At 44.5% G+C, this 15177-nt stretch overlaps 1 protein-coding gene across 8 annotated transcripts in view; it reads right to left on the reverse strand.

Moving 5' to 3' along the window:
* The window catches only part of LOC124719897 (zinc finger protein 665-like), a 69196-nt gene that overhangs the window by 29845 nt on the left and 24174 nt on the right, over positions 1-15177 (reverse strand). For all 8 annotated transcript variants that reach the window (XM_047245080.1, XM_047245078.1, XM_047245077.1 and 5 more), the window contains one exon: positions 8865-8927. In XM_047245080.1, coding sequence (XP_047101036.1) covers positions 8865-8927 — 63 coding nt within the window. The remainder of the gene's footprint in view (positions 1-8864; positions 8928-15177) is intronic.

Below are 15177 nucleotides of genomic sequence, written 5' to 3' on the forward strand. Positions count from 1 at the left end.
TGTGATGGGTCTAGGCATCAACAGTGAAGTGGGCTGGAACACCATCATATACAGCCACATAATCCTTTGTTCCATTGATCATGATGATTCATTGTCACCATACCACGGGGGCTCTGCATACTGTCCCATAGATGACCGTTACGAAAGCTGAAGATACCACTGAGCATAAAGGTGACCATCTGGGAATAGGATGGATGAAAAATCTTAGAATTGTGGTTGTCTGGTGAAGGGACTAGAGACGGAACTGCTCCTGATGTGGAAAATCTGTCACTAGCAAGCAAGCCCTGTTGTCTTAAGAGTTAATGGTAGCAACAATTGTCATAGAGAATGTTCCACATGGTCATCTGGGTTACACTGTACTGGCAGGCCGACTGTCTGGAACTAACACAGCAATGGCCTTCCACAGTGTTAACTACATTTTCCTTTAAGTCTGGTGTCTGCATATTTTGGGTACGTCCTTCATGATTTCCTGCTTCCTGAAGCAACCCTGTCTTAGATAGTGAAACACTGTTGGAAACATTGAATGCTGTGATTGTTATTGGTGGGGATAGGTCTCCTGATACAACCCTGCTAGCCGTCGCCATTCGCCTTTCTGTAAGGAAACATGTTTGCAAGCTCTCAATACGAATATCGAATGATTGTGTACAATGCTGTATCACATCCACTACAAGGTGAGTGGATAAGAGAAGTGAATCGGAGACATTACCAATTACTATGGCAGGAGAGGATCCTATGGCATGATGTAGGAAACCATGCATACAGTAACTGTGGCTGGATGGTACAGTACATATTAGACCACAATCTATGAAACAATGTATGATTTAATAAATGGTCTCTGGCATGGAAATCATGCATTTCTGGACATAAGATCTTTTCTCTTTTATATCCTCTCATCAATCAATTCCTGGAGTTTGTAAATGGTGGAAAAAGACACCCTATACAGTGTTGTTATTTTCAGATTATTAATTCAATACTCACTGCTTGTATTATGTGAGCTATTGTGTAAAATACGAGCCTGAAAGCAGGGCTGAGAAGTACTTAGTTTATAAATGTGATTGTGTTGGTGGGAAAGGGGCTGAATTGGTAAATGTGTCACTTTGTTGCTGTCTACTGTTGAAAGCATGTTGTAAAGCTGTGTAATTAAGTTGCTGTCACTTGGTGAATTAATGATTTATCAGACAGGTACTGCAGGTCTCTCACTATTAACTGTGTGTTGGTGACTCCTAGCAAACAGCTCCAGGTGGTGTTGGCTTTGGTCAAACAGCTTGAGGCTGTTGCCAATGGGCATCACTATGGAAGACTAGACATCTACTATGTCCCACACGTCCACCCAATTGGTCCACTACTGTGGCCCTCCTCTGAACTGCCTGCACTGGAGGTGACCCATCACCTACAGTCAAGTGGTAGGTAACTCCAGCAAAAGAATTTCTGAGGGGCTGATCAGAGTTCCACCACAGATAGCACGACAAACAAGTTCTGGGTGCTGTTTGTGGCTGACAAAATCCCTGAGCCAGATGAAGGCACTCTTTTCCAGAGCAAGCCACTCAGCCCACAAGGTCTGGGCATTCACAGAGAGGGGGTTTACTGGTAGTTGGGAGTTCCAACATTAGGGGATATGGCTGCGGAAGAGGGGAAGGAATCCATTGTGCACTGTGCACATATAAGGAGGAATTTTGGAAGGCATTATCCTAGATGGGGAATGGGTGTGTCCAAATATCATGAAAAACAAAGGGTGCTGCCAAGTGCAGGTAGTGGCTCATGTTTTAACTAAAAAGATGTGTTGCATTGGATTGGAAGAGATTCTCTATGGTTTTGAGTGGCTAGCTGAAGTAGTAAAGACCAAGATGAAGGCAGAGATTGCCATCTGTAGCATCGTATACATAACTGACTGTGGTCCTTGGGTACAGAGACCAGTGGATGGCTTGAATCAGGGGTCCAGATGGTTCTGCATCCATGTAGGCTGAAGATTCCTTGACTTGCACCATAGGGTGGTGGGTTTCTGGGTTCTGCTTAATAGGTCAGAGCTCCACTATACACAGGAAGTGGCTACACAGGTAGTGGGACCTGTGTGATGGGAACTGGGCAGTATTTTTAGGTTCCTGTGGAAGGAACATGTTCTTGCAAACTGCTAGTGAGTAAGTTCAGATAACCAGCATATGGAACAGACTGTAGAACGATATATTGCCACCAACATATATCTCACAAGGTTTATATGGAGCCATATAGACAGTCAATTCTCCATCATTCCAGTTGCAAGTGGGACACAATGTTAATGATCATTGGTGGCATAAGGTATCCTCCATCATGCACTATATGTTGGCTGAAGAAATATATATCTAGTTGTAGATAAATGTGAAGACTTGAGGGCTCTACCAAATAGTGACTAAAAGCATCATCTATTGGCTAGCAGGATTCAAGCTAGATTGGCTTGTAACCCTCTCAAAACTAACTCAAGGGGTCTGCTCCTCGGATTACTCAAAAGGAAATCCCTTTTGACATGAGTTGGCATCGGCTTGCTCAGGAGTCACCACACATGGTGAAACCAGTTAGGTTTCTGTTAATAACTTGCCTAACAACATGATTTTACGTAGTTGGCAAGAGGGGATATCTTCATTGCTTGAAGAGCAGCAAATTTATACTTCCAAAAGAAAAGAATATTAATGAACAAAATTAATTTTCCTACACCACTTATTTTGTTGAGTGGTACTTAAGTAAATAAATAAGTGAAATCAAAGTGAAGTAGAAATTAGAAAATAAACGAAAAACTTGGTATAGTTTAGAGATTTACATACTGGCAAACAGCGGGCAGATCAGAAGAGACAATGACCGTGAAGTCAGCAAGTTCAGAAGCCATCGCCCTCCCCACATAAGCAGACGCTGTCGATTCAGCTGTCAGGGCATCGCCCGACCGGCTCAGGTGTTTCTCAGTTGTCACATGTGAGCAAAGGCCCCCGCCTATATTCCAAGAGTCGATGACCGACGTTAAGAAGATTCTTCGAGAAGCTTTTCAACATGACCGAAGAGGCAATGACCGTGAAGTCGTTCACCTCCAGTGAAGTGAAGTGAATTAATACGTGAGATGCAGTGGACCCGACAAAGAGTAGCAGTAGTTTTTAGTCAGTTTCGGTGCTGAAGACTGTCATGCAAGAAGAGACTACATCGTACACAGACGCACCAAGTCCGCCGCTGCAATAGAATAGCAAGCAGCAGCCTCGGCGCCAGAAAACAGGGGTTAAAAGGTATTTGAAGTCTGATTTTTAGGTACCCAGGTGACTCGTGACGACGCGAAGGAGACGGTCTCACATCAGCAGGCACCTGTGAGCTGGGATGAAGATCTGACAGCCGAAGACTGGCAAGCGGGAGTCCGTTTTTCGAGTCCGGGACACTGGCGTTCCCCCGCCGCGCCGCTCCGCTGGCCGACGCACAACATACGCGGCCGCTTAGAGAAAAACACTGGGACGCCACATCCAAGGTATTACCCTCTGATGCACGACTTCGCTCTCAATAATCAAACGGGCCACCTCGCGTTGCGCATCTCCAGTCAACTAGGCAGGACGGTGACACGAGATACACACTGCCACGCCTAATCAGACGCCGCCGCTGCCGCTCTCCGAGCCAGAACATCCAGTAAGCAAAGAGTTGTATAAAACTTTCACTAAAAGTTATGTAAAAATGCTGTTTCATTCTACCTCATACCCGAGCCAAGGAAGAACCCAACCTGCCCACATGTTGTTAAGAGAGAAAAATTAATTTCTTTATTATTTTCGCCTTGACATAATGCTTTAGAATCGAAGGACCTCTGCAGTAATGCTCATCCTGACAACTGACTAGCATCAAAAGAAAAAACCCAGTTACATTTAGTGTCAGAACTATTACATTTGGTATCAGAGAAAAAAAAAAACCTTGGCTCAATACGAGGTGTGAATGACAGTCACTAAATGTCCACAGTTAATATTGTTTAATGTGTGAAAGCATAGAGGTTTGCGTAGCAGTCTTAATATTTCTTTATTCAGAAGTGTATTTTCTCTCATAATTTTAAGAGTTTGTTGAAAATATTTCAGCATCTTTTTCATTCAGTGTAGTAAGATTGTGTAACTAATAGTTTGTAAAATGATGACACGAAATCGTACAAAGTCAGAGTCAGCACCACAAGAGGTTTCCACTGAGGAAGCTTTTCAGAGCTAGTTAATCAAATAGTACAGCTTAAAAATGATAGTAATACAACATTTAAACAGTTGAGTGAGGTTAGGCAAACCAGTTCAATCCCTCCCACCCTAGATTCCTCAGCAGCAGCCTTAGTAACTCCTGGACCCTGGATCGGCTGTTATGGATACCTCGGACGTCCCTTCCTCCCCGCCGCTAGCGGTTGATACGCCCAGTTCCTCTTCCCACTGCCGCCCACCTTGGCACCGTCCGGGGCGTTTCCACCCGTACGCGCAAGTTTCACGGAGGAGGGATCTGGTACCGCACGCCACGGAATTTGAATCCGCAGCAGACATCATGGACGTTGAAGACCCATAGCGGTCTCTGCACCATCGCGCCTTGAGCTGTGGTGGCGCGCGCCTCCTGGCCTGCTTTTAGTGTGTGAGCACCACAGTGCAACACGTGGTCCCAGTGGCCAATAGCGGTGCCCCCGATAGCGTACTTAAACGCCGGCCACTCGCTCAGCCAGTCAGTCTAATCTCGCTTATGTCGGTTTACACCTCGCTTTGCACTAGACTGCTTACTTCCTGTTTCCTTGTGACTCTGTTGTTCGGTCTTCTTGTATTCGTTCCGTCCTACGTTGGTCATGTCCGTCCTCTTCAGTTGTGTTGTTGTTCTCGCACCACTCCACGGGTCCCACCGCGCCTTCCATTCTTGTTACCCCGCGACCGTCCTGGTCGCAGTTAAAACAGGATCCAGATTGCTTGGGTTGTTAAGCAACCACTAAAATCAGACATTTTATGTTCTATTGCATGTCGTGCCCCAGGGTGATTACTTTGCTCTTTGGTCACTGTTTGGTGGTAGCCATTCATTCTGCTGGGCAGCTGGCTGGCAGTCATATCAATCAATATAAAAAGCTGTGCAATGACTGCAACAGAGGCAGTAAATGACATGACTGCTATCACAGGTAGCCAGCCTCTGATGGGATTGGACAAGCCTGACAGGACGGCAATAGGAAGTGCTGTGTGGGTGGATTGGGCAGGTCTTGCACCTAGGTCTTCCACAGGGATCATATCCCTGTGGTAAGGGGCTGAAATTGGCAGTAGCATGGACTAAGATGCTGTAGAGTTTGAGAGGGTGACAGAACACCACTTTAGGGGGAGTAAGAAACATCTTGGTTAGAATGTCCCTCATTTCAGGGTGGAATGAGAGTTAATCAAACCCTCGCGAAGAATGTGGTTCTGTTGTTGAAGTCCATGGTGATATTGGGTGACGAAGGTGGCACACCTTTGTTGAGCACTGGGGTTGTGGAAGGGTTGACTTGTGTGGGATATGGCATGGGAAATCTGTTTGCAGACAGAGTCTGGGAGATAGTGCCTGTCTGTGAAGGTCTCTGCACGACCTTAGTATACTAGCAAGGGAGTAGCTGTCACTTCAGATATGGTGTAATGTTGGGATTTTTTGGTGTGGAAGGATTGGCAGCTGTTGAAATGCAGGTACTGATGCTGGTTGATGGGTTTAATGTTGACAGATGTGTGGATGGAGCCACCAGGGAGTAGGGGGTCAGCATCTAGGAAGGTAGCATGCTGGGTCGAGGAGTACCAGGTGAAGCAGATTGGACAGAAGGTGTTGAGGTTGTTAAAGAATAAGGGTAGGATGTCTTGGTCCTGAGTCCAGATCATGAAGACGATGTCTGTGAACCTGAACCAAACCAAGTGTTTACAGTTTTCAGAGGGTAGAAAGTTTCCTCTTGATGGCCCATAAACAGGGAGGGTGCCATGCAGGTGCTCATGGCTGTGCCGCAGATTTGTTGGTATACTTTCTCCTCAGAGTAGTAGTAGTAGTAGTAGTAGTAGTAGTAGTAGTAGTAGTGTTGTATTTTAGGATAAATTAATAAGGTCTATGAGAAATGAGGTGGGTTGGAAGACTGAAGGACAGTGGGAGAGGTAGTGTTCAATAGTGGCATCAAGAGTGATGAGTACAGATCTAGGAGGCAAAAGAACGTGGATGACGCAGAGTTGCTGAGGAAAGTGGGTGGTATCTTTTACATGGGAGGCTAAATTTCAGACAAGGTTGGAGGTGTTGGTGAAATGAGGGCTGAAATTCTTTCAGGGGGAACACAAAACCAGCTACTATGGAGCAGCCAACAGTCGTGGACACTCCATTGTAGCATTTTATTGCACTCCAACTGAAAAGGGTTTTGTAGCCTGTATTCTAGCCTCTCGTGGCAATGACAGCAGCCACTTCCTTCACCAACTCATCCACTACCTCATTACTCATAATTTTTACTAATTTTATCCTAACACACAACCACGACTACTCTGTTTGGAAGGTACACAAATGTATCTGTACCAAAGCTGTGGGCACCCAGCATGGCACCCTCTTATTCCAACCTGTTTATGGACTATCTAGAGGAAAATTTCCTAACCTATTATATCCCCCAAACCCCTAGTCTGGTTCAACTTTATTGACAACATCTTTATGATCTGGGCTCAGAGGCAAGACACCCTCTCCTCTCATTCCTTCATAACTTCAGCACCTACTCTCCCAACAACTTCACCTGGTCCTCTGTATCCAGCATGCCGCCTTCCTAGACACTGACCCCCTTCTCTCTGATAACTCCATCCACACATATGTTCACATTAAACCCACCACCCACAACCAGTACCCGCTTTTCAATAACTGCAGAACTTTCCACACCAAAAAATCCATCCCTTGATGTGTGGCTACCAAGGGACAGCATATCTGTAGTGACAATAACTTCCTCACCCAGTATGCCAAGGTTTGCAAAGATCTTCACAGGTAAACACTATCCCACAGAACAAATCTCAGAGAGCTGAAAGGAGTACCTAAAGATTTAGTATCTAATAAGCTGAGAAAGGGCGAACTGTCTTTTCCGTGTAAAGATAATGTACTAGCAATGAAATGGAAGGGTAAGATGGATGTGTATATATTGTCTACAAGGCATCAGGCCACATTTGGTATGCATACTAAGAAAAATGGGTCTGGTAATGAAACCACTTCAGGTACTGGATTACAATCTGAATAAAATTGGAGTGGATATCGGATACCAGTGCCTGCAGTACAATCCATTCCATTCCATTCCAGAACAGAACAGAACAGAACAGTGAAATGGTGGCGAAAATTATGTTTCCATCTGCTGCTGAGGGGAGTATCAAATGATTTTTGGCTATACAATGCAGTGCACAACAAGAAACTAACAATAACAGAATTCATAACAATGATTGCAGCTCAGCTTGTTGAAGATGATACGCTTTAAGTCATACAAAGGAATGAAGGAACTGTAGGTCAACTGACAAAGAGACATTTTTTGCAGCACATACCTCCAACTACAAAGAAATATGCTGCTCGTGTGTGTCACGTGTGCAGTGCCAGGAGTAAGAAAGAGAATGGCAAAGCTTCTCACAAAGAGACATGGTACAAATATGAACAGTATGGTGTTTCACTCTGCCTGGAACCTTGCTTCAAAATTTTCCACACTAAAAAACAATATGATTCTGTGTGAAATTTGTATGCAATTATTGTAGACTGACAGAAAGATGTTATGTAGTGCCATAATATTAGTTAAAAATAAATGACAATTGCATTCTCTTATCCATATGACTTTTCTAAACTGTTTAAAACACATATGTGATTTCTATAACTGTACCTTAGAGCTGTGCATTCCAAAGTAGTTTCTTTTGCACAGCATTAAAGATGAAAAGTGCAGCTTCAAAATGGTGCCAAATTTGCCACAATCCAAAAAAAATATCTGATGCAGTGATTATCTAAATATTGAAAAAATTGCCTGGTTTCTAGGGATAGGTACATAAAGTAGGCCTGGTACTGAGGGTGTTAATGTCTAAAACAACTTGTCGGCATTCAGGTGACATTATAAAACTTAGCTATTTCAACAGACATTTTTAAGGAAAAAACATCAAGATTGCATTTGTCTGTGCAACAGTCATTTTACACAGCACAACTCAGCTAAGAAGTATGCCATATATTAACAGAGCTCTTTAGAGGTGTTTGGATATATTGCACTGTTTTGTAAATTAGTGTAACACAGTTCACATTTAGGGAAAACAGAACTAACATGTAGCTATTCCTGTGTATGAAGCAATCAGCATTACACCATCTGTATGACAGCAGCTCTCCATTATATTCCAGCAACCTAAACTAAAAGAGACATAGTTTATCTACAACCTGTTACTGTCACTGGAATTGACATGGTGGTCACTTGACCAAAACTGGTTTATTATAAATAAATAAATACATATCATGACAGCTCATAGTTGTTTTGTAACACTGTTCTTCAATTCTGGAGCCCATTAGCAAACTTAAAAAAATCCAGTTCTGAATCGTATTACATCACTATACAATTTCTCTATCAAAATTTTCTATTGCTTTGAAATATTCATTGGAAAAGTTAACTTAGTTATTTACTTACACAGTGACTAGCAACTGGGCATTTCACCGCCTTTAAAAAAACATCCCTTTTTTTTTTTTTTAAAGAAAGGAAAATCACATGTATCAGTGCACACAACAGCATTATACTTGACGTTTTCATGGTGTCACATTCAGTTATTGTCAGTTCGTGTATCACTTCCCTAAACTTTAATGAAATGTTACTAAGTAAATAACTCTGGGGTAACACAAAGTTATTATTAAATTATGATGATATCCTAAGTTAAAGTAAATAAACGTGATCTATGACTTACCGCATCATCTGTTATGCTCAATGGATCGTACTCATCAAGACAATCATTCTCAAATGCTGAGCCCTGCACAATTTGAAGACCATTAATAGAAAAATTGAAAAAAAAAAAAGAATAAATTAAGTATACAGAATTGAATACTGTGGCTCTAAACAAAACACTAGCCTAACATTCTCATTATTATACATTGGAAATTAAGTACGTTGCATAAACAATAGCATAAGATGGATCTCCACTAAATGTAGGTGGGGAAGTTAAATTGGGATTGCACTGCCAAAAGCACATGCTGAGATAATCTAACAATGTATTCTGTACTAAATAATGTTAGTCCCATAAATTAGCTACATAATTTAAATAATGTAACATCACCCACTTGATAATCCACACCTAACTATTTTTTGTACATTATAGAGAATTTGTGGTCAGTGCTATATTTGCAGCATAAAAAGAATTTAATGTACTTATGATACTGGTAATTACCCACTATTTTTTGTCAAGACCACACTGTGGAATGTTACATATACATGACTGTAACATTTGAACAGAACATCAGACTGCATCACATAAAGAGAAACTGTACAGATAGGTTGGCGGGATATAAAAATGTTTTCCCTCAAAGATTAGATTAGATTAAATTTTCATTCCACAGACCCAAAAAATGAGATGATTCTCACGGGCATGGAACATGTTGAAGTATAACATGAAACACTTGAATGTAATATGTACAACCCAGATCATTTGTCAGGAGATTGTTGAAATACGTAAATACACTCCTGGAAATTGAAATAAGAACACCGTGAATTCATTGTCCCAGGAAGGGGAAACTTTATTGACACATTCCTGGGGTCAGATACATCACATGATCACACTGACAGAACCACAGGCACATAGACACAGGCAACAGAGCATGCACAATGTCGGCACTAGTACAGTGTATATCCACCTTTCGCAGCAATGCAGGCTGCTATTCTCCCATGGAGACGATTGTAGAGATGCTGGATGTAGTCCTGTGGAACGGCTTGCCATGCCATTTCCACCTGGCGCCTCAGTTGGACCAGCGTTCGTGCTGGACGTGCAGACCGCGTGAGACGATGCTTCATCCAGTCCCAAACAAGCTCATTGGGGAACAGATCCGGAGATCTTGCTGGCCAGGGTAGTTGACTTACACCTTCTAGAGCACGTTGGGTGGCACGGGATACATGCGGACGTGCATTGTCCTGTTGGAACAGCAAGTTCCCTTGCCGGTCTAGGAATGGTAGAACGATGGGTTCGATGACGGTTTGGATGTACCGTGCACTATTCAGTGTCCCCTCGACGATCACCAGTGGTGTACGGCCAGTGTAGGAGATCACTCCCCACACCATGATGCCGGGTGTTGGCCTTGTGTGCCTTGGTCGTATGCAGTCCTGATTGTGGCGCTCACCTGCATGGCGCCAAACACGCATACGACCATCATTGGCACCAAGGCAGGAGCGACTCTCATCGTTGAAGACGACACGTCTCCATTCGTCCCTCCATTCACGCCTGTCACGACACCACTGGAGGCGGGCTGCACGATGTTGGGGCGTGAGCGGAAGACGGCCTAACGGTGTGCGGGACCGTAGCCCAGCTTCATGGAGACGGTTGCGAATGGTCCTCGCCGATACCCCAGGAGCAACAGTGTCCCTAATTTGCTGGGAAGTGGCGGTGCGGTCCCCTACGGCACTGCGTAGGATCCTACGATCTTGGCGTGCATCCGTGCGTCGCTGCGGTCTGGTCCCAGGTCGACGGGCACGTGCACCTTCCGCCGACCACTGGCGACAACATCGATGTACTGTGGAGACCTCACGCCCCACGTGTTGAGCAATTCGGCGGTACGTCGACCCGGCCTCCTGCATGCCCACTATACGCCCTCGCTCAAAGTCCGTCAACTGCACATACGGTTCACGTCCACGCTGTCGCGGCATGCTACCGGTGTTAAAGACTGCGATGGAGCTCCGTATGCCACGGCAAACTGGCTGACACTGACGGCGGCGGTGCACAAATGCTGCGCAGCTAGCGTCATTCGACGGCCAACACCGCGGTTCCTGGTGTGTCTGCTGTGCCGTGCGTGTGATCATTGCTTGTACAGCCCTCTCGCAGAGTCCGGAGCAAGTATGGTGGGTCTGACACACCGGTGTCAATGTGTTCTTTTTTCCATTTCCAGGAGTGTACAATGTGGTAAAGTGGAACAGCTGATATTTACAGAATTAACATGCTGTCACAATGAAACACTGTTATGCAGTATCAATACATTTACCTAATCTTGACTGTGGTTACAAAGTGCTGTCAAAACAGAAATCTAACAGACATTTTTACTAAAGCTGGCTGAACAGTCTCTGTTAAGATATTCATTGATAGAGTAAAAGGAGTTGCCTATCAAAAATTCTTTCAACCTCTGTTTAAACTGTGCTTTATCTGAAAGCAAGTTTTTAATGGTTGCTGGCAATTTGTTGAAAATGTGTGTTCCTGAATATTGGATCCCTTTTTGGCCCAAGGCAAGTGATTTTAGGTCTCTATGTGGATTGTTCTTATTCATAGTAACAACAAAAAGACTGTCACAAATATGGCTTTCGGTCAGTAAGGCCTTTGTCAAAACTAGATGTTAAACACACACATACACACTCATGCAAATGCAACTAACACACACTTGACTGCAGTCTGAGGCAACTGAGGCCATAGTGCAAGCAGCAGCACCTGTGCAAGATGGAAGTGGTGACTGGATAGGAATAATGAGGTGGGTGCAGGGAGGGGGAGGGATAGTAGGGTAGCGAGGACGGACAGTGAAGTGCTGTTGGGGAGCATGCAGGGACAAGGTGCAAAGAGGGTAGGGCAGCTACACTATGTGATCAAAAGTATCCGAACACCCCAAAAACACACTTTTTCATATTAGATGCATTTTGCTGCCACCTACCGCCAGGTACTCCATATCAGCGACCTCACAAGTCATTTGACATCGTGAGAGAGCAGAATGGGGTACTCCACAGAACTCACAGACTTCGAATGTCGTCAGGTGATTGGTTGTCACTTGTGTCATACATCTGTATGAGAGATTTCCACACTCCTAAGCATCCCTAGGTCCACGGTTTCTGATGTGATAGTGAAGTGGAAACATGAAGGGACACGTATGCACAAATGCCGACAGGTCAACATCGTCTGTTGACTGACAGAGACCGCCAACAGTTGAAGAGTGTCATAATGTGTAATAGGCAGACATCTATCCAAACCATCACACAGCAATTCTAATCTGCATCAGGAACCACTGCAAGTACTATGACAGTTAGGCGGGAAGTGAGAAAACTTTGATTTCATGGTTGAACGGCTGCTCATAAGCCACACATAATGCCAGTAAATCCCAAACGATGTCTCACTTGGTAAAGAGCATAAATATTGGATGATTGAAAAGCAGAAAAATTTTGAGTGGGGTCGCAAATCATGGTACACGATGTGGCAATCCAATGGCAGGGTGTGGGTATGGCGACTACCTGGTGAACGTCATCTGCCAGTGGGTGTATAGCCAACAGTAAAATTCAGAGGCAGTGGTGTTATGGTGTGGTCATGTTTTTCACGGGGGGGCGGGGGGGGGGGGGGGGGGGGCCCTTGCACCCCTGTTGTTTTGCATGCCACCATTACAGCACAACCTACATTGATGTTTTAAACACCTTCTTGCTTCCAACTGTTGAAGAGCCATTTGAGGATGGCAACTGATGTTTCAACACGATTGAGCACCTGTGCATAATACACGACCTGTGGCGGAGTGGTTACATAACAATAACATTCCTGCAGAGTCCTGGCCTGCATCCTATAAAACACCTTTAGGATGTTTTGGAACACCGACTTCGTGCCAGGCTTCACCGACCAATGTCGATAGCTCTCATCAGTGCAGCACTCCATGAATAATGAGCTGCCATTCTCCAAGAAACCTTCCAGCACCTGATTGAACATATGCCTGCGAGAGTGGAAGCTGTCATCAAGGTTAAGGTTGGGCCAACACCATATTAAATTCCAGCATTACTGATTTAGGGCACCAGTCCGGACACTTTTGATCACATAGTGTATGTGCAGTTGGGAGGTTAGATGAAGTGCAGTGGAGAAGTGGGAAGGGGGAGAACATCAGAATAGGAGAGAAGAAAAAAATCTGGATGCGATGGAAGAATGAGGTCTGTGTAGTGCTGGATGGGAACAGAGAATGGGCTGGATGGGACAGAACAATGACTAATGAAGGCTGAGGCCTGGAGGTCATGAGAACATAGGATATATTGCAGGGAATATTCCCAACTGCACAATTTAGAAAAGTTAGTGTTGGTGGGAAAGATTCATATGGCACACGCTGTGAAGCAGTCACTGAAATGATGGATGTCATGTGTGGCAGTGTGCTCATCAACAGGGTGGTCCACTTGTTTCTTGGCCACAGTTGTGACTATTCATGCAGACACACAGCTTGTTTGTTGTCATGCCCACACAGAATGCAGCACAGTGGTTGCAGCTTAGCTTGTTGATTGCATGACTGGTTTCACACGTAGCCCTGCCTTTGATGGAATAAGTGGTGTTTGTGACCGGACTGGAGTAGGTGGTGGTGGGAGGATGTACACGACATATCTTGCATCTACTACAGTGGTACGAGCCATGAGATAAGGGGTTGCCACCACCACCACCACCACCACCACCACCACCACCACCACCACCAACCAGTCGCCATTCCCATCATGCACTGTAGCTGCTGCTTGCAGTGTTGCCTCAGTTGCCTGACACTGCAGTCATGTGTGTGTGAGTTGCATTTACACCAGTGTGTATGTGTGTGATTGTCATTTAATTCCGATGAAGGCCTTAGAGGATGAAAGCTATATTTTGACAGTCTTTTTTGTTCCTAACTGTGACTCCACATCTCTGCTATATAGTGAGCAGCAACTTTCACAATATTGTTGAATGATTACAAGAATCATCCTCATAGCGACTTGTCCCAACATTATTTGAATTATATAAATGTGGGGTGTCTGCTATTTTGGACATGTCTGAAATAACAGACACCATACAGAATCCACAGCTGTTATAAATTACACGTAAATTGAAGGTGGAGAGGGGTATAAAGGAAAGGAAAGGAAAGGAAAGGAAAGGAAAGGAAACAGATCACAGCTATCAGCTTCATTTGGACATTACACACAATCGGCAGTGACAAGTGAAAATGTATACCTGACAGGGATTCAGACTCAGAATCTCCTACTTCCTAGGTAGGTGCGGTAACCACTGCGCCATCCTGGACACAGTATTATCGCAACTGCATGGACAATATTGCCTTGCCTCAAAGTCGATCCACACTCCCAGCAAGCGCCACCTATCCACAGCTCCTGTCCATGTCCGAAAGAGCAGGCACCACACATTCATATAATTTCATAGGCCTAGCTAGGCAATGAATCCACCTCCTTCAGAGCGGATCCACAAATACGTCTGACCTCCTGTGCAAATCTCAGAAAAGTGAATATTGAGAAAATAGACAAGGGCTGTGGATAGATGGCGCCCAATTTGAGTGTGGATCAGCTATGAGGCAAGCCGAGATAATCCATGCAGTTGCAATAACACTGTGACCCGGATGACGCAGTGATTACCACATCTACATAACAAACAGGAGATCCTAAGTTCAAAGCACAGTCTGGTATATACACACATAAAAAAATGTTTTTCATCACCTCTGTTCAGAGTGTTCCAGAACCTGTAGAGAAATTGGAATAGTGATCAACATAAACATCATTTCCACCGTTTTATTACTCACGAAAACCACGCATTACATGTTGTACCACCATACAGCAAGACATTCAGAGGTGGTAGTCCAGATTGCTGTACACACCGGTACCTCTAATTCCTTATAGAGCATCCTCTTGAATTGACGCATGCCTGTATTCGTCGTAACATACTATCCTCAAGTTCAACAAGACACTGTTGGTGCAGATTGTCCCACTCCTCTATGGCAATTCAGAGTGGATCCCTCAGAGTGGTTGGTGGGTCACATTGTCCATAAACAGCCCTTTTCAATCTATCTCAGGCATGTTCGATAGGGTTAAGGTCTGGAGAACATGCTGGACACACTAATCAAGTGATGTCGTTACCTGAAGGAAGTCAATCACAAGATGTGCATGATGAGGCACAGATGCCTCTCCAATATGCTGTTGATATGGTTGCCCTCTCGGTCGGAGGATGGCATTCACGTATCGTACAGCCATTACGGCGGCTTCCATGACCACCAGCGGTGTATGTCAGCCCCACATAAGACACCCCAGAACAGAGGGGAACCTCCACCTTGCTG

The sequence above is a fragment of the Schistocerca piceifrons genome, chromosome 11 (genome assembly GCF_021461385.2).
Source record: "Schistocerca piceifrons isolate TAMUIC-IGC-003096 chromosome 11, iqSchPice1.1, whole genome shotgun sequence".
In the NCBI taxonomy this organism is placed as follows: Eukaryota; Metazoa; Arthropoda; class Insecta; order Orthoptera; family Acrididae; genus Schistocerca; species Schistocerca piceifrons.